Here is a 24,270-nt window from a genome sequence, read left to right as displayed (position 1 = left end):
GAATTGATGTAGAGTAAGAGGAGCAGAACCAGGAAAACATTGTACACAGATACTGATACACTGTAGTACAATCGAATGTAATGGACTTCTCCATTAGTGGCAATGCAGTGATCCTGAACAACCCAGAGGGATCTATGAGAAAGAACACTATCCACATTCAGAGGAAAAACTGTGGGAGTAGAAACACCGAAGAAAACAACTGCTGGAATATATGCATTAAGGGGATATGGTTGGGAATGTAGACTAAAGGAACATCCTAATGCAAACACCAACAACATGGAAATAGGTTTTGATGAAGGACACATGTAATACCCAGTGAAAATTGTGTGTCAGCTACAGGAAGAGTGGGGCTAGGGGAGGGAGGGAAATAATATGATTCTTGCAACCAAGGAATAATGTTATAAATTGACTAAATAAATAAATTTAAATTTTAAAAAATTATTTGGAGAATGGATCGACTGAGATCCATGTGTATTAAATGGAGGACTTGGAAGAAATCAAACTTAACTTTGTAGGTGGAAACATCTGATATTTTCAAATTTTGTCTGATATCTCTAAATAAATAATATCAAGATCCGTTCTTCATTAAAATTCCTAGATGTTATGAAAATGACTTAGATTTGGGATGAAATGGTTAGGAAAAAGGAATTATATTATACTACGATATCCTGGATACTTTTGAGCTACTGAATTATTAGAAACATGATGACAGTCATATGGACCCAGGTGGGCAAGGTGGCTAGTAGATAGTGAAGATAGTACTTTATACTAGCCAAACAAGCTTCCTTTCCCTCTAACTGGTTTAGTCTTGAACCATTTCATTCTTGCCAGAAAAACTAGTACAGACTCACTCTGATAACCCAGCCAGGAGCCAGAGAAAGCTGGGCAAACTTCAGTAAATAGATTTAAAGCAAGCCTCTGCTCTGATTAGAGACCTCAAAAGCCAGAACTAGCTCCAATAATTAGGTGACTGAAGCTAACCTTCTAGCATGACCATAGAAACAGAAGCAGTCTCTATAAATCACTGTCCAGGGAAAACAGGGCCTAGTCATGCACTCCCTTGTGTATTAGGAGTCAAAGAACAAATTCTGCATGCCTAAAATTCTCTCCTTCCTCATCTCGTCTCCTGACCTTTTTTTCTTTCAAATCCCACCTAAAATTCCACCTTCTATAAGCTTTTCCTGATCCCCCTTAATACTAGTGGCTTTTCTCTGTTGTTTATCTCCAAATTGTTCTGTATAAATCTTGTCTGAGTGTATGTATATAGTTGTTTGCTTATTGTTTTTCCTCATTAGACAGTGACCTTAAGTGCTAGGGGCTGTCTTTGGCCTGTTTGTATCCCTAGTGCTTAGCATAGTGCCTCGCATATATCAGGCACTTAATAAATGGTTACTAATCAACTTACTGACATGGTTAACTCAGTAACTATGTGCCATTGCCAGGAAGGCTAAATAGGAGGCACGAGAACTTCAATCTCCAACTGCTATAGTCTTTTAGGGTTACAGCAGGAAAGGTAGTCAACACCTGATTGATTACTGAACAAATAGAAGGAGAAAAAGAGACCAAAGTGAGGCCCAGAGTTCAAATGGATCTCTAGAGACTGAGATAAAAGTTAGAGATTGAGGCAAAAAGGAAGCCTACAATTAACTGCAATAAGTTCCAAATGAATACATAACCTTGGTATTGAGGCAGCTTGGTGGTACAGAGAATAGAGAGTCAGGCCTACAGTTGGGAGGACCTCGGCTCAAATCTGGGCTCAGATACTTCTTAGCTGTGTGACCCTGGGTAAGTCACTTAAGACTGAAACTAAGATAGAAGATATGGGTTAAAAAAGAAAGATTGTAGTTATAAATGAATTGGAGAAGAAAAAGAAATAATTTCACAGCTATGAATAAAAGAAGAATTCTTGGTAAAACAAGGGATAATAGAGGCTCTCTGGAGATAAAGTGGACAATCTGGTTGAGTTCACAACAGTCATCTATTAGACCTAAACTAGGGCAGGAATTTGCAGAACTTAGACCAGGGAGGCAGTGATCAGATTTTGTCCTGAATCAAACCAATTTAGAAGCACCAAAAGCTTTTAGGTAACCAGCCTGAGTTATTCTTAAAATCCTGAAATAATGCAATGTTCAATAACCTCAAGAAAGCACCAGGACCAGTTCAAACCATTCTTCTAGAAGTACAGAAAGCATGGTGCTAAAATTCAAGTCCAAAGTCAGAAAGTAGGTTAGAAGAATGAGCAACAACAAAAACAGAAAAATCCCACCATATTGAGTTTTTATGGTGATATTCAAGATACAAACCTAGAAGAGAATGACTCAAAAACATCTACAAGCAAAACCTCAAAGAAATAGGTTGGGCACAAATTCAACCAGAATTGATAAAAGAGAGAAAACAAATTTTTAAAAATGTCTTATCAATGAATGTTAGAGGAAAAAAAAATTAGAAAAGAGTAGCATGGAAGAAAGCCCTGGAAATGGAATTAATGGCTTGGTACAAGAGTTTCTAAACCTTTCCCAAGTAACAAACTCCCTGGAAATTAGAATGCACTAAATACAAGATAGTGAATGACTCCATGAAACCAGAAATGTCAAAACAAAGTCAAGAGGTGTTAGAAGAAATAGAAACTAATGAGGGAAACAGATCAAGGAGATTGCGTTATCTGAATACTATGTCGAAAAAAGTTTAGGTACCATACTGTAAAAAAATCTTAAAAAAAGAAAATTGCTTAGATTTCTTAGAATCAGAGTAAAGTAGAAACAGGATCCAATAATGATCTCCTGAATAAAAACTTCCAGGAACACCACAGCCAAAATCCAGAGTTTCTAGGTCAAATAAAAAAATATTGCTATAAAGAAAGAATTCAAGCACCAATAGTCACTATCACATATGATTTGGCAGCCAACATTCTAAAAGAATAAAGAATTTAGAATACAATATTCCAGAAAGCAAATGATAATGGTTTATAGCAAGAATAACTTACTCCACAAAAGTGAATATAATTTTATAGGAGGAAAAAATAGACCTTTAGTGAACGAGATTTCTTAGCACTCCTGATAAAAGGACTTGAACTGTGAAGAAATGTTGAAGTTCAAACAAAGGAATTAAGAGAAACAGAAAAAAGTAAACGAACAATTAACAAAAACTAAGCAAGAATAATTAGTATTATAATAAGGTAAGATGCTTTATGTCTTCTCTGATGCCCATCATCATCCACATCAGTGTTCATGGAGGGAATCTATGGGATTCATGGGAGTGTTCTGTTCTGTCCTGATTTTAGAATGGAAAGAAAGGGGAAAAAGAATTCTTCAGGGGTAAGGGAAAGGAGTAGGGAAATGAAGATTAGGGGAAAGTATCTTATAAAAGCAAAGTTTGCAAGCAGATATCTATATAAACAAGAGACCGGGGAGGAAAGGGAGCTCAGTCTCATATGAACTGAACAAAGAAGGTAAGAACACATACATAATTGATTCCAGAAATTCATTCAGGAGGGAAAGGAAAAAGAAGGGGACATTAGGGGGAAGGCAAATTAAGGGAGGAATTAGTCCTAAGCAAAGTAGCTTTTTGGATGGCAATGGATGGGAATGTCCACAAACAGGGGAATGTCTTAGGAAATTATGGCATATAAATGTGATGGCATACTTCTTTATCTTGGGGAATGATTGAAGGGATGATTCCAGGGGAAACTGGGAAGACTTGTATGAAATGACAGAATGAAGTTAATAGAAAAGAACAATTTACACAACGACATCAATATGATAAAGACAGACAACTTTAAAAAATTAGGAATTCTGATGAACAGAATGATCAACCAAAGGCCAACATGCTACCTACCTCCTCAAAGAGAGATAAAGAACTCAAGAGTACAGAAACAAAGGGCAACTGGGTGGCTCAGTGGATTACGAGCCAGGCTGAGAGATGAGAGGTCCAGGGTTCAAATTTGACCTCAGACACTTCCTAGCTGGGTGACCCTGGGCAAGTCACTTAACCCCCATTACCTAGCCCTTACTGGATGTGGAAATCTGTTTTGTTTAATTTTATGTATTTGTAACAAGGCTTTTAATTTTTCTTTCATTCCCAAATGGCTGGGGAGGAGGGGGTGCAGGAGAAAAGGTAAATTTTTGCCAATTAAAAAAAAAATTTCAGAAGACAGTAGAAGCAAATTCATAATGAGGCACAGAACAGCAGAGCACTGCTGGGTACCACCACTTAACTTTAATATGTATATATTTTAAGAAACAAACTGCTTGTAATGGATTTAGTTTTATATTACCTCTTTCCTGATTTTTACATATGAAAGTGTTCATTTTAACTTTCTAATTAATAATAAAAACATTTTAAATAGTTATTTCTGAATGTCAAAATTAAAAGATTTCACCCTACCAATTAATCTATCGATATTTAATTACATTTCACAGATATTCTAAATTCAAGAAGCCAGCATAATAATACAGGTTTTTGTTCAACAGATTTATAATAAAAATAATTCTGTGATTCACTGACGATATATGTCTCACATTACAAACTTTTAAGAACTTTTTGGCGTGTGCGTGTGCGTGTGTGTGTGTGTGTGTGAGAGAGAGAAAAAGAGAGAGAGAGAGAGAGAGAGAGAGAGAGAGAGAGAGAGAGAGAAATGTTGGTATGCTTGCTGATGGGTAGTAGATGAAAGCTTTTGGTGAAACCATCAATATTTGTAAAATAACCACAATACTCATAGAATAGGCCAAAGCAGAGTCTCAATTCATTTCTTCCCATTGGCAAGTAATGCACTAAAATAATAATGTTACCACCTTGGATTTGGATCTCGCTTTATAATTTTTAGAACAATCCAGATCCTCAAAGCAATCTAATGAAGTAGGTATAAGCATCATGCTGATTTTGCAGGCAACAAAACTGAAGCTTAGAGTAGTGTAGCACACTTGTTTGGAGGTACAGTCAATATTTAGGATGTTCTCATTTGACATTCTGCTCCCAAAAGGGAACTAGTTCAGGAGAAAGGATATAACAGCAGGAAACGGTCCCTGGAAGTGGAGGCCATCTACTAGCTTTACCTTACATAAATTTTTGAGGCAAATGGTAAGGCCAAAGAGACTTCACTAAGACACAGACACATACATTCACGAGTCAAAAGAATATCAATTTGCCATAAACTCCAGGAAAAGGAATACTTTCCAATTCATCTTTAGGTCCTTAGTCACATACACAGAATTTAAAATTCAATAAAATAAGTTCATTTAAAGGATGGAAGTGCCTAAGAGCACCCTCATATCAGCCATTTCTATTCACCACTAAAATGTTACTAACATTGCAAGAGTTCTAATTATGCTTATTACTAGGTGTGCTCCTTTTTATTCAACCTACCAGCTTCTATGGGGGCTTTTGATTTTTCTGCCTCCATAGATTCCAGATTTTCAGGCATATCTTGAATATCATCCTCTGCAAACCCTGTATCTGGACTGCTGGTAGGTTTATCATCATCTTCATTAGTCAAAGACAGTGAGGCTTCCCTCTTACTTATCTCCAAGACAGCTGCCAGAAGTTCATCTTCACTCATTCCATCAAATCCTGAGTTTCCCAAATCTGATTTATCTGACTCCATTTTACATTTTTTTGACACCTATAGGGAGAAAGGGACAACATTACATGATCTAAACAGTCCCAAGGGTCCCGGGTCAGCTAGTTCAACCCATGCCAAAATAGGAATCCTCTCACTAACATCCCTAAAGTAGTCATCTGGCCTCCACTTGAACACATCCATCAAAGCAACTCAAAATCAACTTTTAGATTGTTCTAAGTGTTAGCAAGTTTTTCCTTACATTAGGCTTAAACCTATGCCTCTGCAATTTATACCAACTGTTCCTAGTGTTGCTCCCTAGGCCCAAGCAGAATATAAACCTTCTTCTACATATAGCACCATTCCAAAAACCTGAAGAGTATCATGTTCCCATACCCTCAAAGTCTTGTTATAGTTATGCTTCCCAATTTCTTCAAGCAATCGTCTTATCATCCTCATCACCTTCTGCTAGAGAATTTGCTTCTCAATCTTCTCAGACTTAAGCAGAACATTCTAGATGTGGCCCAATCAGGGCAGATTGAGCAGAACCATCAAACCCCACATTGTAGAGACTCTGCTCTAATGCAGACTAACAGTGACTTCTGGTTCCTGGGTGGCTATGGCTCCCTACTAACTTCTATGATTTTTTTTTAAACCCTTACATTCTGTTTTAGAAACAATACTGAGTATTTGCAGAAGAAATATAAGGTCCAGACAATTGGGACTTGCCCAAGGTCATACAGCTAGGAGTGTCTGAGGCCAGAGTTGAACCTAGGGCTTCCCTTCTCCAGGCCTGGTTCTCAATTCACTAAACCATCTAATTGCCCCTTAGACTGATCTTTAGTACACTAAAACCATTTGTGAAATGGAAGCTTTTGGAAATGGGTTCAAAATGATTATAAATAGAGCAAATCAATTAGAGATCATAGCAAAATTTTGTTTCTAAGAAATTCCTTTTAGAGGCTTTCAGCTTTAGCCAGTAAGGAATGATCAACATACACTCACTGGTCAAAGAATGGTCATTTATTTATTTTTTCTTTACCATTTTAAACATGAGCAGAAATTGGATCTCCTTGATTCACTAGCTGCAAAAGAAATCCAAATAAAATTAAAAATCACGCAATCTTCCCCAAGATTGATTTTAAAATACATATGTTTAACTATAGCTTTAAATGTCCTAGTTTTCATTCAAGGTGTATATATCACCCAAAATGGCCTTTAGCTTTAAAATTAATGGTAAAAAGTTTACCCTGCCACACCAAAATGGTCTTCTGAAATAATTCTGTTCTAATAAGGAAAGCTCAAAATAATAGGCTTAAAGTGTTCTTCTTTTGTAAAACTAGATAATCCAGATGTCTCAGGTAATCATGGATGGGTTTCATTATTAACATTTATTCAGTGACTTTTGTAATCTGGTTTCTGACCTTGTAACTCAATTAAACCTATTCTCCCCTAAAGTTATCAATGGTCTATCTGCCTTTAAAAACTGTACTTTGGGGGCACAGGTAGGTGTGGATAGAGAGCCAGGCCTAGAGACAGCAGATCGTGAGTTCAAATCTGGATTCAGGTACTTAACTGTGTGACCCTGGGCAGGTTATTTAACCCCTACTGCCTAGCTCTTGCTGCTCTTCTGCCTTGAAACCAACAAATATTGATTATAAGCCAAAAAGTAAAGGTTAAAAAAAAAAGCCAAAAAAAACCCATACTTCCTGTCTTAATAGTAACTCTAAGGCCAGCAAAGGCTAGGCAAATGTAGTTAAGTGATTTGCGAAGGGTCACAAAGCTAGGAAATATCTAAGGTCACATTTGAACCCAGACCTTCTCATCTCTAGGCCTGGCATTCTATCCACTGTGCCACTTAGCTTCTCCTGATAAGTGCCTTTTAAAAGAATGTGACATACTTTCAATTTCTTGTTTAGAATGGCTGTGATATAAAATAAGTTTGTCCTTGCTTCATCAGCTTGAGAATAGAAAAGTGGCAATATGTCACCAGAAAGTGGTGAGGATCAGAAGGGGATTAGCTAAAAATAAGTAGCTTCAGATGGTACAGATTGTTCCTAGACCAATCCAGGCCTGCAGTCAGGTTCTGACTTGCCCCAGACATGTAACTTTCCCAACACATGTGTCTTTCTGTTAGGCATACATATGTGACCCATTCCTTATTGATATTGAAAGCTTTTGTGGGGATATATGGCCTAAAGTTTATGGGTGTTTTCTGATATTCTGAGTATTCTTGTTTTTGTCCTCTACTGAGTTAAGTATGACATTTCATTTGATTATTCCTGCTTTTGCCTTTCATATGGAATAAATGTTATATTTCCTTTGGGGAAAAAATAAGCTTCCTGTGAGCAGATTTTTCAATCTTTGTATTTGTATCCTCAAAATCTAGTAGAGACCTGGCATGGGTGTTAACACATGATTATTAATTGGGTGATGATCTGTGACTTGACTAGCCACAATCTGAAACCCAAATTCAATGAATGTTTTTAAGGCTTTTACTAGGATTTCCTTACTAATAAGTATCTTGAAATAAACTTATAATTCTCTGGAGACCAAAAGGTTAAATGTGTTATAGAACTGGCTCATATACTTTGAAAAGAAAAGGGAAGAAATTATTGTAGTATTTAATATTTCTCCAGAAATTTGGGAGACCTTCAGAAAATCATAAACTCTTAGATCTGAAGATCTTCCTAGTTCGTAGTTTCTAAGCCTATGAGCACAAGTAACCAAATTGTAGACAGACTATTGAGCTAGTCAGGGAAATAATTCTCTATTCTCAAATGGTTTAGCATCTACCCATATCAATTTTCTGAACTCTTACTTGAAGAACATATGATTGGTTTCATGTAGTAGCAACTGATGTATGAATTTTTATCAGAGTTTTCATGGAATCAACCTACCTTTTCTAGGTCTTCCTGTTGCTCCCTGCTTGGCATTTCAAAAAGTCTCTGGTTTAGGACCACAGAGCGTTTTAGGAGCTCATCCTCACTGTCTGAATCAATGGAGAATCCTGCAGAGCTCTTGGATTTGAATGTATATTTCCTGGAAATTTAATATTATATATGTACATATATATATTTATATTTCCCAGAATTATTCAATGACCAATTTATCTTTATTATTCTTTTTTAGGAACATAAGAAAGACTAGTAAAAAAGAAATTTTCTTTCTTAGCACAGAAAATTTTAATATATCATATATTTCTGGCTCTCTGAAAATTAGTTACTTAGCTAAAAGCTAAAGACATATACATTTGCTTCATTCCCAAAGTACAGTTCTTTGGAAGTTTAATTATTATATAACACTGAGAAATCAATCGGCCACTTTTTGTCTTTTTTTCTCTTCTAATGAACAATTCTAACAAAACATTTACCATATTATATTTGTAAATAAGGCACTCTTAACTGGACTTCATGTATATATGGTAGAGAATAAATCTAACAAAATTGCATGGGATGCATCATTTTTTAAATTAGAATAATATCACAATTATTAACAAGTCAGATTTCAAGTATCTAAAATGTAGCTGGGGAAAATAAACGAAACAGGCTTTGTGGGAAGATAGCAGTCATTAAGGACGGACATCTTATTCCAAAGAAGAGGTTTATCACCCTTAAATTCTCTTTCAAAAAACTGTACTAAGCAATGCAATAAATTAGAAACGACAAACAGTCAGCAGTGAGAATATACAAATGATAGATAATACACAGAACAATTAAAAGCCTGGAATCATAAACTGATAAGCCTAGAACACTTTAACATAGGGCCAGTCAGGTTCGACATGCCTCAAGGCAATACAACCCTGTATTATGGCAGAGAACAAAAATTGCCATTGTTTATGAACCTATATCATCATAAAAAATCAAATTATATCCAGTTTTCTTAGTTTAAGACAAATGGAAAATGTATATTACATTTTAGGAAGATTTTTATAAATGACTGAAATAAAAGCCTGAATGCTTAGAGCTTGTCTGGAAAATCTACTTAAACACTTATTTATCTGACATCATCATAAGATTTTCTTCTAAGTATCCTGGATGCTATTAACTAAGCTAAGGAGGAAACAAGAAAATGCCAAAAAGAAAGATACTTCTTTATATGAATTAACATAAATCTAGATATTAACTCTGTAAGACAGGATAGGAATGAAATGTCAATAAAATCTAAATTTGCAAATAAATGAAAGGGAGAAATCACAAAAGTAGGAAATAACACGTAGCAATGTATGTCAGAGATCCACAGTATCAAAAAAATTTTAAATATACATATTAAAAACCAGCAATCATACCAAATACTTTATGGGACATGGATGCCTTAGTAGGTGCTATTAGCTCAATTATTATTATTACTAGTTATTAGCTACTGTGTGATCTTTCAGGTGTTAATAAACTAGAACAAAAAGGTCTAAGCAACAATCTTTATTATGTATTTCTGATTTCATGATCACCAAATAAACTTTGCCATATAACATGTTTAGGCATACCTTCTGCTAAGGAAGGGGACTGTTGCCTGGTAGCTGATGTAGTTAGTTAGATACAATAAATGACACTAATAAAAAACTAAATGGCTTTCTGGTTCATAAACTAGTCTTTTATAAGTTTTATTAATATGATTAGCTTACAGGGCCCAATAACACCTAATGTAATAGAAAATCAAGCTTCTAAAGCAAAAATTGTTAGAACTCAGACGACCAGATGAAGACAGAACAATATCCAATGAAGTCATCTCTTTGTGGCAACTAAGGAGATTTGCTACAGAGTACATTCTATTAATAAGCACCAAGTTCACAGAAGACCAGTTGTGGTTTGACTATTTGTGATCTCTTTTGGGAGATTTTCTTGGCAAAGACAAGGGAATGATTTGTTATTTCTTTCTCTAACTCATTTTACAGATAAGGAAACTGAGGCAAACAGGGCTTAAATGCCTTTTTCAGGTAGTAAGTCTGAGCATGGATTTGAATTCAGATCTTCCTGAATCCAGGCCCAGTGCTTTATTCATTGCCAAAGAAAAATATTCATTATATTATTTTATCACTTGCTCTAAAGGTTTGGGGGAGATAGTTGTATCTACACCACTTTCAGATTGAGTCCTTTAAGTGACTTTGTTCTAATTGCATTGAAAAATAAGTAACAGGAAGAAAAGAAAACAGGAATTCCCAAACAACACACACAGAACATCCATAAATGTCCTGAAACAAGAGAGTCTCTTTTGAAAAACTTATTTTAGGCCAAATTTTAGAAGACAGACGAAGTTTGAGATTGCTGACTTATCAAGTCACCCACCATAAGAGGTACATCAACAGTGAAAAGTCAGTTCTTGGAGAATAGAATGCATTAAGAAGTGGAAACTTCTTTCCTCAGCCAAGCCTATTCCTTAAAATTATATGGGAAAGTAGTAAAATTCCTACAGTTCAGGATTCCTCAAAAATGTACTTCCTTGTCATTTTCAAAATCTCCCAAATTCAGTGTCTAAATCATGAAAACTAACAGTAAACAGTGATGTCAGCTCACTTTTGTAAGGCACTTTAACATTTGTAAAGGGTTTCACATTGCATGTGATCCTCATGATATTCTAAGAAGTAGAACTACTGTTAACACATGAAGGCTTAGAGAAGTTAAGTGACACGCTCAGAGACACACAGTGAGCTGAAATCTGATAACGCCAAATCCTTATCTTTACGTCTGAGTTCAACTGCCTCTTAAAACATGAGCATGTAAATATTTTGCATCAACACTCATTTTAGAAAAAAAAAAAGTCAACATTAACCTCCCCAAAACAAAACTAAAAACTAACTAAATAAATGAATAAATCTTGGTTATAAACTAATTAGATTAACTTTGAATTACTCTTGAAATCTTAGGCAAAAAAATGCCACAGACTAGAAAGTAAACTTGTCTAAACCATCCACAGGCTTTAACTGTTCTGAAGAGACTACTTAAAATCCTTTTTCACTATTAAAATTTGCCCCCAAAATACCAAAAGTATGGTCAATAAAGATGACAACTGCATAACTATGTAAAGTTAGGGAAAAATTGAAGAAAAAAAGCAGATGGAAAACAAAACAAGTCAAATCCTCAAAAATCACCAGGTATACAAGATACAACTAACCTTGAAGGTGTAGAAGTGCTGATGGTGCAGGAATTCACCATTTGAGAAGCTTTCAATGGCCGAGAACTATCAGAAAATTAAATAATACACATGTATACACATTATATACACATATGCAATTACAGTCTCCAGGGAAAAAATTTTTTTTACTCATATCCTAAAGACATTTCATAGAGGCACTGATCCCAATACCACTGACAAGTAGACAATACCCTGAGGCATTCTATTAGATGTCACTAAATAAACCAGATAGAAAAATATAAATAGTATAGGTATGTGCTCTGTAATCTAATCATTTAACAGTTGGTCATGGCTGACAGCAAAAGACAAGCAACCATTTACATAAAAATCACTTTAAAAAGTATAGTGTACTTGAGACACATGCTAGAGATAGAAAGAAGTGACCAGAGAATCATTGCTGCTGTCCTTTAAATTATCACTCTAGTATTGCAGTGAGGAAGAATACTACTTCCAACAGCAGAGGGCAGTTTATATGAGAACATGCCAGAAAGAACTCTTAATAGTTTTCATTATACTTTCTTGTACAGCCTCTCATTTTAGGCCACTAAATACTATTTCACTGGATTATCTAATTAGGAGATGGCCATTGATTTGCTTTTGATCTTAAACAATTTCACCTCTTCAGAGTCAAGTTTCTTCTTCTGTTGAGTGAGGAAGTTGGACTGTATGATGTCACTTCTAGCTCTGCTCTGTTCTGGGACTGAACCAGATAAATCTTGCCAACAAGTGGCCACACAGAAAGAAAGGTGAGTTCTTCAGCCTCAATGTAAAGAAAGTAAAAAGGATTCCAAAGATGTTCATTTCTTATTGTTCATTTTTTATTTTGTTGGTCTGATTTTCTGTTCTCTTCTTTTTAGAGGGGTTAGCTAAAGATTTATCAATTTGGGAATCTTTAAAAAAAAACAGCTTTTGCCTATCATTTCTATAAGTCTTGTTTGATGTCCAATTTATTGATTTCACTTCTAAGTTTTGAAATGTCCGCTTTTGTATTTTAGATTTATTTGGTGGTTTCTAATTTTTAAAAAATGTATATTCAGTTCATTAATCCCCTCCTTTTCTATTTTGCCAATTTATGACTTTAGGAATATACTTTCCCCAGAGAAATGCCTTAGCTACATCTTGAAAATTCTAGTATGTTGTCTCATTATTAGAATTGTCTTTCACATAATTAGTCATTGTTTCTGTAATTTGTTTTTTTGACTCATTGTTATTTAGGTTTTCACTATTAAGTCTTCTCTCAGGACTGTGCCTTTTGTTTGTGCTTCCTGAATGAATCACTATTTTAAATGCAGTATGACCCAAAAAGGATGTGGTTAGTATTTCTATCTTTTTACACGTATTTACAATTTCTTTGTGCCATAATGTGCCCAATTTTCCTTATAAGTTCCACATGGTATAAAGCACTATATTCTTTAGTGATTCCATTCAGTAAATACCATGACTCTTTTTAGTTCTATTATCTCCAGCAATTTGTTAAATTCTATATTTTACTTTCTGTTGATCTATTAGATTTGTCTAATCATGAAAGTGGTACATTATGGTTTCCTAGTATTAATGTACAATACATTATTGCATTTCAACTAATTTTACCTTTATAAATTTTGATTCTATGCCATTTGGAAGATATTGTTTAATATGACATTAGTAAGCTGCTATTTCTTTCCTTACCTCTATAGCTTTGTAAATTTTTTATTTTGCTTTGTCTGAGAGTATGACTTTGTAAGACAGTGCAACTACAGCTTTTTCAAATTTCCTAGATGCATAGTAAATTTTTTCCAGCTTCCGATTTTTAAACCTATATGTTTGCTTTTTAGATGTATTTCTTATGAGCAAAAAATTGTGGGTCTTTTATTCTGTCACTCCCTTATTTTATCAGATTGTTTAATCTACTCACATTTAAAGTGATGAGAGTTGAGTTCATATTTTCCTTACCAGGATTTTTTTTTCTGAATTAAGACCTTTTTTGGGTCCCTCTTCCTCTTTTAAGTTGGCATATTATATCTACAATTAGTTTTGCTTAATCTACTTTAAGGCAACCCTTTTCTGAAGGCTGTCTGACCCTGGCCTTCAAATCTTCCTCCTCCACATAACCATCATCCTTTTCCCTAGTTTTGGAGTTGGTTTTATCTTCCTGGATTGTTTAGGTCTGCTTCTCCTTCCTCTCCCAAATCGTTTCCAAGAATTATTTTACCTTGTCAGTCTTCCCTTTCTGTCTATAATAAACTTTTTCTTCTTTGATTCTCAGTCTGTATAGTTAATTCCTTCTTTAACTTTGTATTCCTCAGAGAACTAAGGTTCTAAAATACTATGTTTGGGTTCTTCTAACAAATTACTATCTTATTGCAAGCAGCAAGACAGACAGAGGAGGGGGCAGATAATTTAAGGTTGTTTTTTTTTTGCTTGTTTGTTTTTTAAGTTTAGAGATTTTAAAAGTTAAAGACTTTCCAGGGTCTCACAGGTTGTCAATAGTTTGTAGAGTTCTCAAAGGCCATCTAGCAGAAAGTATACCTGAAATGGAATTCCTACTTGAGCATTTCACATAAGTGGCTATCTACCCTCAAAAATTAGTAACTTTGGGAGTGATCATTTTTAATCTGATAGAACTATGCCAGCCTGCTGAATGGCAATTTTAAGATTTGCAATGTGTCAAATTGTCCTATGACACATAAGAACATATTCCTAAAAAGTCTCTTACAGGAAGGCTTATGCTCTCAGGAGACTCTTTTAGCTCACCATTTTCCTCAATGAATATACAATTCATTACTCCAGAACTAAAACAAACATAACAACCTTTGGGATTGATACTATTTCATGGCTCCATTTGTAACAGAGGGTAATATTATAGTCCAACTTACTAAAAAAGGGCATATAAGGAATTTCTTTTCTAAGGACTTACATTGCTGTATGTGCACTCCAACCCAGGGTAAGGGGAGGTTTTGTGTTTTCAGTGCAATGGGATGATAAAGTTAAATATCTTGGAATAACCACTTGCTGTCCAACCTTGTTGTTGAGCGAAAGGGCCACATTGAAGCTATATCGTTTCAGATGAAGAATAAGGACCCTAGAAAACAGATGATGATATTAGTTTATACATATTGGAAGCATCTAAAGAGTTCAAAATAGTTTTTTCTAGTCTATGTATCAGAAAATTTCTGGGTTTATTTGGCTAAAATTAAATAAAATATTAAAGTCCTAAACATGTTGGCTTTTTTTTTTGTTCATTTCAATCTATTATATAGTCTGTGATAAAAAGTTAAAACAGCCTTTCATTTATTTTAAAGTCCTTACCTTTCATCTTAAAACCTATACTATGTATTGGTTCCAAGGCAGAAGAGTGGTAAGGACTAGGTAATGGGGGTTAAGTGATTACCCCCAGGGTCACACAACTAGGACATGTCTGGGGGCAGATTTGAACCCTGGACCTCTTGACTCTCAAATCACTGAGCCACCTAACTGCTCCCTCAACATAAGTTTTTTAGTGAGCACTTGTAAAAATACTTCTTTCTCTCTTAACCTATATATCAATATTTCTTCCCTAAGAAGGAACTGGAGATAAGGAAAAGAAACCTACAAATCTATTTTTTCCTATTTAAAAAGTATTCTTTTATTGTATTTCTTTAATAATTAACAGATCTGTGTTTGGAAATTTGTAGACCTAATCTAGCTTGTGGGTTTGAAAAGGCTTTTGAGCTCTTCAGAATCATTAGACTCATCGGCTGGTGTTCAAGTGATCTTTTCACCTTTAGTACTGCCTGAATCTTTGCTTAATGGATTAAAATTAATTTCCACAGTCTATATAAACACTTTGTAAGTGGATTTCAAATTCATATGGTAATTCAACCACAGTTTCAGGCAAATAAGTCTTATAGAAAACTGCCTTCTTTTTTACAGTATATACTGTTATTACTGAAGCCACAAAACAAAAAAGTTAAATGAGGGGAAGGGTTTCTTAAGTGTTGTCTGCTTTTTAAATTAAAAATAAATCTGCTAAACTTAAAACAACAACAACAACAACAAAACTCTTACCTTCTGTCTTAGAATTGATACTAAGTATCAGTTCCAAGGCAGAAGCAAGGTAAGGGCCAGTCAACTGGAAGTTAAGTGACTTGCCCAGGGTCACACAGCTAGGAAGTGTCTGAGGCCACATTTGATCTGCTAAAGTTCATAATAAGCATCATTTCCTGGAAGAAAGAAAGTCTGCTTCATCCTTTGTGTTAATCTCTCCATTGCTTAGGACAGTAACTGGCATAGAATAAAACCTGAAAAAATTCTTGTTACCTTAAACTCTGCATAGAGACATGGAACACTATATGTACTGCTCAACATGTATTTGTTTTACTCAACATCTTTCTTTTTACAAGGGATCTTTTGTACAAGGAATAATTCATTGGGTAACAGCAGGTGGAGGGAAAGAATGTATTAAGGAGGGTGATATAAAAACAAAAGACAAATAAAATAAATTAACTCATACAGACAAAATATACACCAAGGCTCTGTGCTTTATTCTTAATTTAAAAAAAAAAGGACATTACCAAAGTAATCTAAATTGCTTTGCATAGCAGTATACTAACCAAATAAGCCAATCTTGCTCTTGAAATCATTACCATTCTTATTTATGGTCCAGCTTTGTTTATCTTCTTGACTAGCTCATACTGTTAAACTTTATTGGCAATTCTACTTATGCATTCAAATTTTAATGTATTCTACTTTTCTCAGATATTCTACTTTTTGAAGAGAAGGTAAAAACAAAACCAAAAAAACAAAATTGAAAAAGAATTAAATTTACCTGGGGAGTCTATTGAATTTATGTGTGACAATAGCAGACTTCCCACCACACTTCTCACAGGAATATTCAAGCTCTTCTGCCTATTAAAAATAAAACAAAATAAGAAAAACCAAAGGATATACATTGATTTCCCCAAATCTTCTTGGGGGAATTTACATATTAACAAACTGATTTAGATGGGTTTGCAAAATCTATCCCCTATTTAAAAAAAACACAACAATTTTAACTTCTTGTCAGTAGAAATACTTTAACAAAGAACTCTATTAACTTCAAATGACCATTCCTGTTTATTAACATTAAATAATAAGTTCTTAGTGTTATTTTCTAAAAACATTTGCTGATAGACTAAATAAGCATCCTACTAAAGCAACCTATTTTCTTCTACAATATATTTAGTACAAATCAACAAGTTTATGAAGTCCTCTGGCCCCATTACCAAAGCAAATGTTAATTTTAAACAATTCTTATTTCGACAATTATTTTTCCCAAATTAGCTGACAACACACTTCAAAGCAGAAACCAATTAGAAATAAATATATGAAATATACATTTTCCCATTAACAAATAGGATTATTTACCCTAAAGAAGAGATCAAGAGAATCTTGGATTGACCGAGGAGGTAGTGGTTTCTTTCTTCTGGGCAAGTCAATGGAAAGGTCATTAAACTGTTCACGTTTGTGAACAGTTTCACCACATCTATAAGAACATAAAAAACATACCCTGCTCAATACAACTGTACCAAACAGAACAAAAATATCATATTTGTTAAAATCTAAGAGATTTGAAGGGAAGCAGAATAAGGAAATAAAGAGAAACTCTTTTACAAATGTCCTGAGCCAAGAAATTATTAGTATTGGACATATAGAGAAAAGTTAATTTACAATTTTGCTCAATGCTTTACTTTAGGTGTCTACATTACAAAATAAACACAAATGTCCTGTATAGGAGAGAATTATATTTGGTATCGTGAAAGTTCTGTTCAAATACTGCCTAGGAACTTTCTTGTCAAGTCAGGCCAAGTCATGGAGTCTTTCTCTAAGAGTGAACTGCTTCATCAGTGATAGGGGGTAATAACTATAGCACCAACATCAGAGTCATTGTGAGGCTCCAGTGAGATGATAGGTACAGGGAATTCCATAAATTCAGGTATCATTTTATTAGCATGCCTAAAAACATCAATATCCATGCTCATATCAATAAAGAAGTAGGTACTTCTAACATACATGAGGCAGCCTGGTATAGAGCAATGGAGCCAAGAAGCCCTAGGTGTAAATCCCCACCTGTTACTTAGGTGTATGATTGTGGGCAAGTTCCTTAACCTCCATGTGTCTCAGTTTCTTCATCTGGTCTCCAAGAGCCCTTACAGTTCTAAAGGTAGGCTCCTACACACAGGCATCTTCATCTTACTCAAGAGCAGCATAACAGTCCACAACAAGGCAATGTTGTGGGATGCCTAGCTCAACAATCAAATTAGAAAAAAGATGAAAAAACCGTGGTAATACAGAAATATGGCTCTACTATATCTGAAATACACATTAGTTCATAAGCTGAGCTTCAAGATCAAAACACCTGCTCTCCCCTCTAGTTCACTTAAAACAGAGGCTAACGAACAGGCTTAGTCATAAGGATTATATTCTTTTTTACCCCTTTAAAAAAAATTGTTTAAAAAACATTTTTCCATGTTTACAAGATTCATTTTATTTCCCTCCACCCTCCCAGAGCCGACAAGCAGTTCCATTGGGTTGTACAAATATTATCACTTGATACGTATTTCCATATTATTCATTTTTGCTATAAAGCAATCTTTTAAAGTCAAAACCCCAAATCATACACCCATATATACAAGTGATAAGTCATGTTTTTCTTTTGCTTTTCTATTCCCAGTTTTTTCTTTCAACGTGGATAGCATTGTTTCTCATAAGTCTTTCAGGAATGTCCTGGATTACTGCATTGCTACTGTGATTAACTTGAACATTTCTGTGTCACAGTGGAATGAACACTAATAAACAATAGAATAAATTTTGGGGAGGAGGGGGTCCTAGACTGTGATGTTGCAGGGAGTTCCTGGGGAAAAAACTCCAGATATTGATGCATTAGAAACTCTATTGCATCTTCTATTTTTATTTTTTTAAACTCTTACTTTCTGTCCTAGAAACAGCTCTAGAACAGAAAGAGAAGAGCTAGACAACTGGGGTTAAGCAACTTGCTCAGAGTTCCACTGTTAGGACGTGTCTAAGGCCAAATTTGAACCCGGGTCCTTACAACTCCAGGCCTGACACTATCCACTGAGCAATCTAGTTGTCCTTTCATCTATTATCCTTAAGCAGGGATGCCTAAAATCCTTTGAAGGTAAGTTATTTGTCCAAAAATTCACAACAAATGCCTGAAGTGGGATATGAAAGGCAACGTCCTGACAGAACCAGGGCATCATCCATTGTGCTTCTTAGTTTGAGATTGAAGATGTGTGAATATTTGTTTTTCAGTGAGAAACTAGCCTTTATTTAAAGACTTATCCAGTTCTATATTAAAAAACAACTAGCATATAAATGATCTTTTCAGGAAAAATCCAGGGCACTGCTCAAATAACTTAAACATCTCAACATTGTGAAAAAATGAACTTTATACATGGAAAGAGTATCTTAAGAAATGTGATATTATATCATTATTCAGTGAAGTTAGTTTAATTTACCAATTTTTAAAAAAGGAGAATAAAGGTGCTGAAGAAAAGTTTAAAGTACTTATATCAATGTTTAAATAACTATGCCTTAGAATGAAGCAAATTCTCAAATTGACAAATGGTCAAAGGATATGAATAATCAGTCTTCAGATGAAGAAATCAAAGCCACCAATAATCATATTTTTAAAATGTTCTAAGTCACTCCTGACTAGAGAAATGCAAGTTAAACCAACAATGAGGTACCACCTCACAATTATCAGATTGGCCAATATGACAGAAAAGGAAAAGTGATAAACATTAGAGGAGATCTGGCAAAATTGGGACACTAATGCACTGTTTCTGGAGTTGTGAACTGATCCAATTTGGAGGGCAATTTGGGCAACTATGCCCAAAGAGGTATTAAATTGTGTATATCTTTTGATCCTGTAATACCACTACTAGGTCTGTATCCCAAAGAGTTAATAAAAAAGAGAAAATGATCTATTTGTACAAAATATTTATAGCAGCTCTTTTTGTGGTGGCAAAGAATTGGAAATTGAGAAGTCCATCAATGGGAGAATGGCAGAACAAATTATGGTATATGGTGGCGATGGAATATTATAATACTATAAGAAATGATAAGCAAGATGATTTCAGAAAAAACGGGAAAGATCTGCATGAACTGATTCAGAGTGAAATAAGCAGAACAGGGAGAACATCATACACAGTAACAACAATATTGTACAATGATCAGCTGTGAAAACTTGGCTACTGTCAGCTATGCAATAATCTGGGACAATCCTGAAACACTTATGACATGACAGGGAATGCTATCCACCTCCAGAGAAAGAACTGTTGGAATTGGATGGATGCAGATTAAAACATACTATCTTCTACATCAGTGTATTTATAGTATTTTGGGGTTTTGATTTTATGAGTGTGCTCTTACAACAATGACCAATATGGAAGTATGTTTTACATGATAATAAAAAAATTTTAAATGAGGCAAAGTAGAACTTACAATACAACAAAGTCAACTTTTCAATTCAACAAACATTTCTCTTATTATGTGGAAAGCATTGTAGCAAGTGAAAGGAAAATTGAAAAGTTAAGACAGATAAGGTCTCATCCTTAATAACCTCCAAACTAGAAAGGAAGAGAAGCCCTTTCCATAAATAACTAAAATACAAAACAAAAAAGCATTAGGGAAACTCTAAAACTAATCAATCTTAAGTCAAGGAAGGCTGCCTAGATCTAAAGCTGGAAAGGAATTTGAAGCTCATCTAGTCCAGTCCACTCATTTTATAGAAAGGGGAACTAAGAATCAGTAAGGTTAGTATATTGCCCAGGCAGTTCAGTGGCAAGGTAGAATTTGAATCTGGGTCCTTGAACTACAGAATCCATTGCTTTCCCCACAATCCCATACTGCCAAAGAATTCGAGTGAGTCTGGAAGAATAAATAAGATTTCAATAACAACAATGATAGGAGAGGATTTAAGTTCCAGAGGGGTATGATTACAAAGGCAGAGAGTAAAACCGGGCCAGGAGTTGTTCATGGAATAATCTTTTGGTTAAAACTTAGAGCAAGTGAATGGTAAGTAATGGAATGTAAGATGAATCTCCATCCAAAAGACCTGAGTCTGGAGGAATCATCAAGGGCCCCATTATACCCTAATGCAGCTCCATGCTGCATTTTGTTTGAAGGTTTCCTTACCTTGGGCATAAATTTCCTTTTGCAATTTCTACTACTATTAATGGTTTTGCTCTCTAGAATCTAAATGAACACATCTCATCCCTGCTCCTGCCTAACTATCTGTAATGACTTTGACTCATCCTCACAATACCTGAAATCAAATCCCTTTACTGCACCTATGCTGACTTGCATACTTCTTGATTCTCTGGGTGTGGGAATATACAGAAAAAAATAATAAATGATAGGCTAAGGAGCCTGAACTTTATCTAATAGGCACTTTGGAATCACTGAAAAGTTCTGAGCAAATAATACATTATCAGATCTATTCATAAGGTTAATCTAATACAATTGTGAAGACCAGTTTTGAAAGGGGTGGATGGTGTGAGATGGTGGGAAGGCTATTATAGTAGTGTAGGTCAGTAGCAATGAGAATTTGACTATAATATACTAGCAGCAGGAATTATTAAGAGATGGCTAGATTCCAGTGATGGTGAGGAATCCAGAGGACTTGAAAATTGATTGGATGTGAAAGGCAGAAAATGAAGACACCAAGATTTCAGAAAAACTCAACAATTATTGGGCCAGGACTGAGAATGCAAAGATGGATTAGGTCAGTCTCTGCCTTCAAGATCTAATGATTAAATAACAAGTATAATAAAAGAATCCTAAAACATTTCCCACAAAATCAAGAAGTGAAAGCATTAGACATAGATTACTTTTCAAAAGTTTGGAAGTGAAATGGAAGAGACTTCAATGTATCTTGACTGACCAGAAAAAATAATTTAAAAAGGTTTTTGTTGTTTTTTAGAATCATAGGCATGTTTATAAACCAGGGGACAACTGTAGCTAAGAGCTTGAAGATATGAAGAAAAGAATGAGTGATAGAACAATGTTATGATAGGCAAGTCTTTTCTATGAAAAAGAATACTTACACTTTACATATGATAGAATGCTGGACCTCAAATTCCAAATTAGTAACAACAGGACATGTATATATCCTGGTAGCTGCAATATCATCTGAAGTTCGTCCTGGAGAATTTTCTTCCCCAGATATAGGCTCAGTCTTCCAAGTTTTATTTAACTTTTCCATGTCTTCCTTTAGCTGATCCAAACACTGACTTAAAAATTCATGTGCATCCTAAGGAAAAGATCTGCTCAATCAGATCAGAAATATAGCTACCTGACATAAAACCTTATTAACTTTCATGTTTAGTTTATCAAAATACACAAAGTACAGTTGAAAACAAGAGATATTTACTCTAACATATATTAGTACATTTGTAATTTGTAGCTTAAAATCTTATATGGATTTCTAAAAATTGGCTTAGTACAAATTATATGCTACTACTGACTTTACAGTACTAAAACCATTAAATCTGAGCCCTTGCACATCAACCTTCTAACACAGAAAAAAAAATAGAAATAATGACTGAATTTTTCCCCCAATTTAAAACAATTCTATTAAAATTTTAAAGATATATACCCTAAGATAATCATACTAAAATTTAAAAAACATCTCCCACACACTGCTAAAGATATTTAAAAATAATCATTACTTACATTTTGCATATAGCCAGAGAATCTCTCTGCAGTAGCTGAAATGGCATTTTTTACCTTCTTGAGCAAATCTTTCTTAGTTTCGGAATTACAAACATCTTTTTTAGCAAGAAGGTGTGCAAAACGTCTAGTAAAACAAAAACACAAGGTTAGAAATTATGGGAATTACAAAATATCTTCAGGTGTAAACACAAAATTCTAAATTCCTCACACCTGGATTCTTCTATAGTCACTAAGACTCAAAATGAGGGGATTAAATTAATAATTGTTTATTGTATGGGAAGACTAAGTGGCTCAGTGGAGAGTCAGGCCTGAAGACAAGAGGTCCTGGGTTCAAATCTGACCTTAGACATTTCCTGGCTGTGTGACCCTGGGCAAGTCACTTAATCCCAACTGTCTAGACCTTACTGCTCTTCTGTCTTGGAAACAATACTTAGTATCATTCTAAGACAGAAGGTAAGGCTTAAAAAATAATAATAATTGCCTTGCATATGCATTGAAGTTCAGATTAGAATTCCTAATACTTGATTTAAAAATACGGTCATTCCATAACTCAAACCTCTCCAGACCCATTCCCCTTTCAGCTTTGACCTTGAATTTCTGGGTTTCAAAACTAGACCTTGGCTATTGCCTTATCCTGCAACTCCCTCAGTACTACCTTGGGTCTCTTCACTCTGGAACATCCAACTATCCCTGTGGCTTTCTCACCTTGTAAAATCCCTCCACCATTCCAGTCTCCCTCTTCCATTGGTTAATTATTCCCAAAGTATCCATCCATTTTAGGGAGGGATTCAGGATAGCCAGCTTTCATTCCCCTCAAGAATCTGTTCCTGACTTTTTGGACTTCAAAACTATGATCCAGCCCTGGGATTCTTCATTCTCTTCCCTCACCTTCTACCATGTCAGCTCCCTTTTGTGTGTAGTCTTTTCCCATTAGAGGGTAAGCTTTTTGAGGGCAAGGCTTGTCTTTCTTTTTGCTCTCCAGGGCTTAGTATAGTGCCTGGCTTAATGCTTAATAAATGCTTGTTACCTTACTTCCCTACCTAAAAAATTTGCCTTATGGAATTTAGTATCTAACAAGCCTTTTCTGCAAACTGCTCCCACGGGGGAAAAGGTTCCTTGAGGAGCTTACAATTTATCTAAAAAGACAAGAAAGACACAAAAAGTTAAAGAGTAATAATAGAAATTATAAACAAAAATAACTAGAAAGGACAATACACAAATGACACCTCACGGAACAGCATAAAAGAATTAAATTTTATTTTCAAATAAAGGTCCTTCCACTTTCCTCCCTCCACCCTCATTGAGAAAGGAAGAAAAACAAAATGTGTTACAAGCATGTATAATCAAATAAAACAAAATTTCTCATTGACTACATTTCTTTTTTAAAAGTTTCAACCTATGCTTTGAGTTCATCTCCTCTGTCAGACACACACAGACACATCAGTCAAGATCCACCTTCTTAGACACTCACATTAATATTCCCACCCCAGCCAAAAATATAGCAAACCCCATTATTGCATGTATAGTCAAACAAAATAAATGTCCACATTGGCCATTTCCTAAAAAATGTTTGTTTTATTTTGCATTCTGAGTGCTTCACCTCTCTATCATTAGATAGGCAGCATGTTTTATCATTAGCCCTTTGGAAACATGGTTGGTTATTAGGCTGGTAAGAATTCAACACAATACACACTCCCCAATTTACGCGCACCTCCCCCTTCAGATTTTTATTCTTTGTTACCTCAAAAAGAGCTCTTTTATATAATTTTACAATTTGCTTTGCTTAGGACTAATCCCTCCCTGAAGCCCCCCCACTTCCCATTTCCTTCTTATTTTCCTGTTGAGTAAATGTATTTCAGTGTCCATTATGTGTACACATACACAGCACACGC

General features: G+C 34.9%; 1 protein-coding gene across 7 annotated transcripts in view; it reads right to left on the bottom strand.

Annotated features, from left to right (window-relative positions):
• Positions 1–24,270, bottom strand: part of USP37 (ubiquitin specific peptidase 37) — a 71,841-nt gene that overhangs the window by 18,901 nt on the left and 28,670 nt on the right. For all 7 annotated transcript variants that reach the window (XM_056807871.1, XM_007501746.3, XM_007501745.3 and 4 more), the window contains 8 exons: positions 22,379–22,502; positions 21,751–21,956; positions 17,048–17,165; positions 16,470–16,549; positions 14,580–14,744; positions 11,663–11,728; positions 8,455–8,596; positions 5,362–5,617 (listed from right to left, as the gene is read on the bottom strand). In XM_056807871.1, coding sequence (XP_056663849.1) covers positions 5,362–5,617; positions 8,455–8,596; positions 11,663–11,728; positions 14,580–14,744; positions 16,470–16,549; positions 17,048–17,165; positions 21,751–21,956; positions 22,379–22,502 — 1,157 coding nt within the window. The remainder of the gene's footprint in view (positions 1–5,361; positions 5,618–8,454; positions 8,597–11,662; positions 11,729–14,579; positions 14,745–16,469; positions 16,550–17,047; positions 17,166–21,750; positions 21,957–22,378; positions 22,503–24,270) is intronic.

This window comes from Monodelphis domestica, chromosome 8 (genome assembly GCF_027887165.1).
Source record: "Monodelphis domestica isolate mMonDom1 chromosome 8, mMonDom1.pri, whole genome shotgun sequence".
NCBI lineage: Eukaryota > Metazoa > Chordata > Mammalia > Didelphimorphia > Didelphidae > Monodelphis > Monodelphis domestica.
The sequence above is the reverse complement of the archived record's forward strand: the minus strand, read 5'-3'. Positions and strand labels throughout refer to the sequence as shown.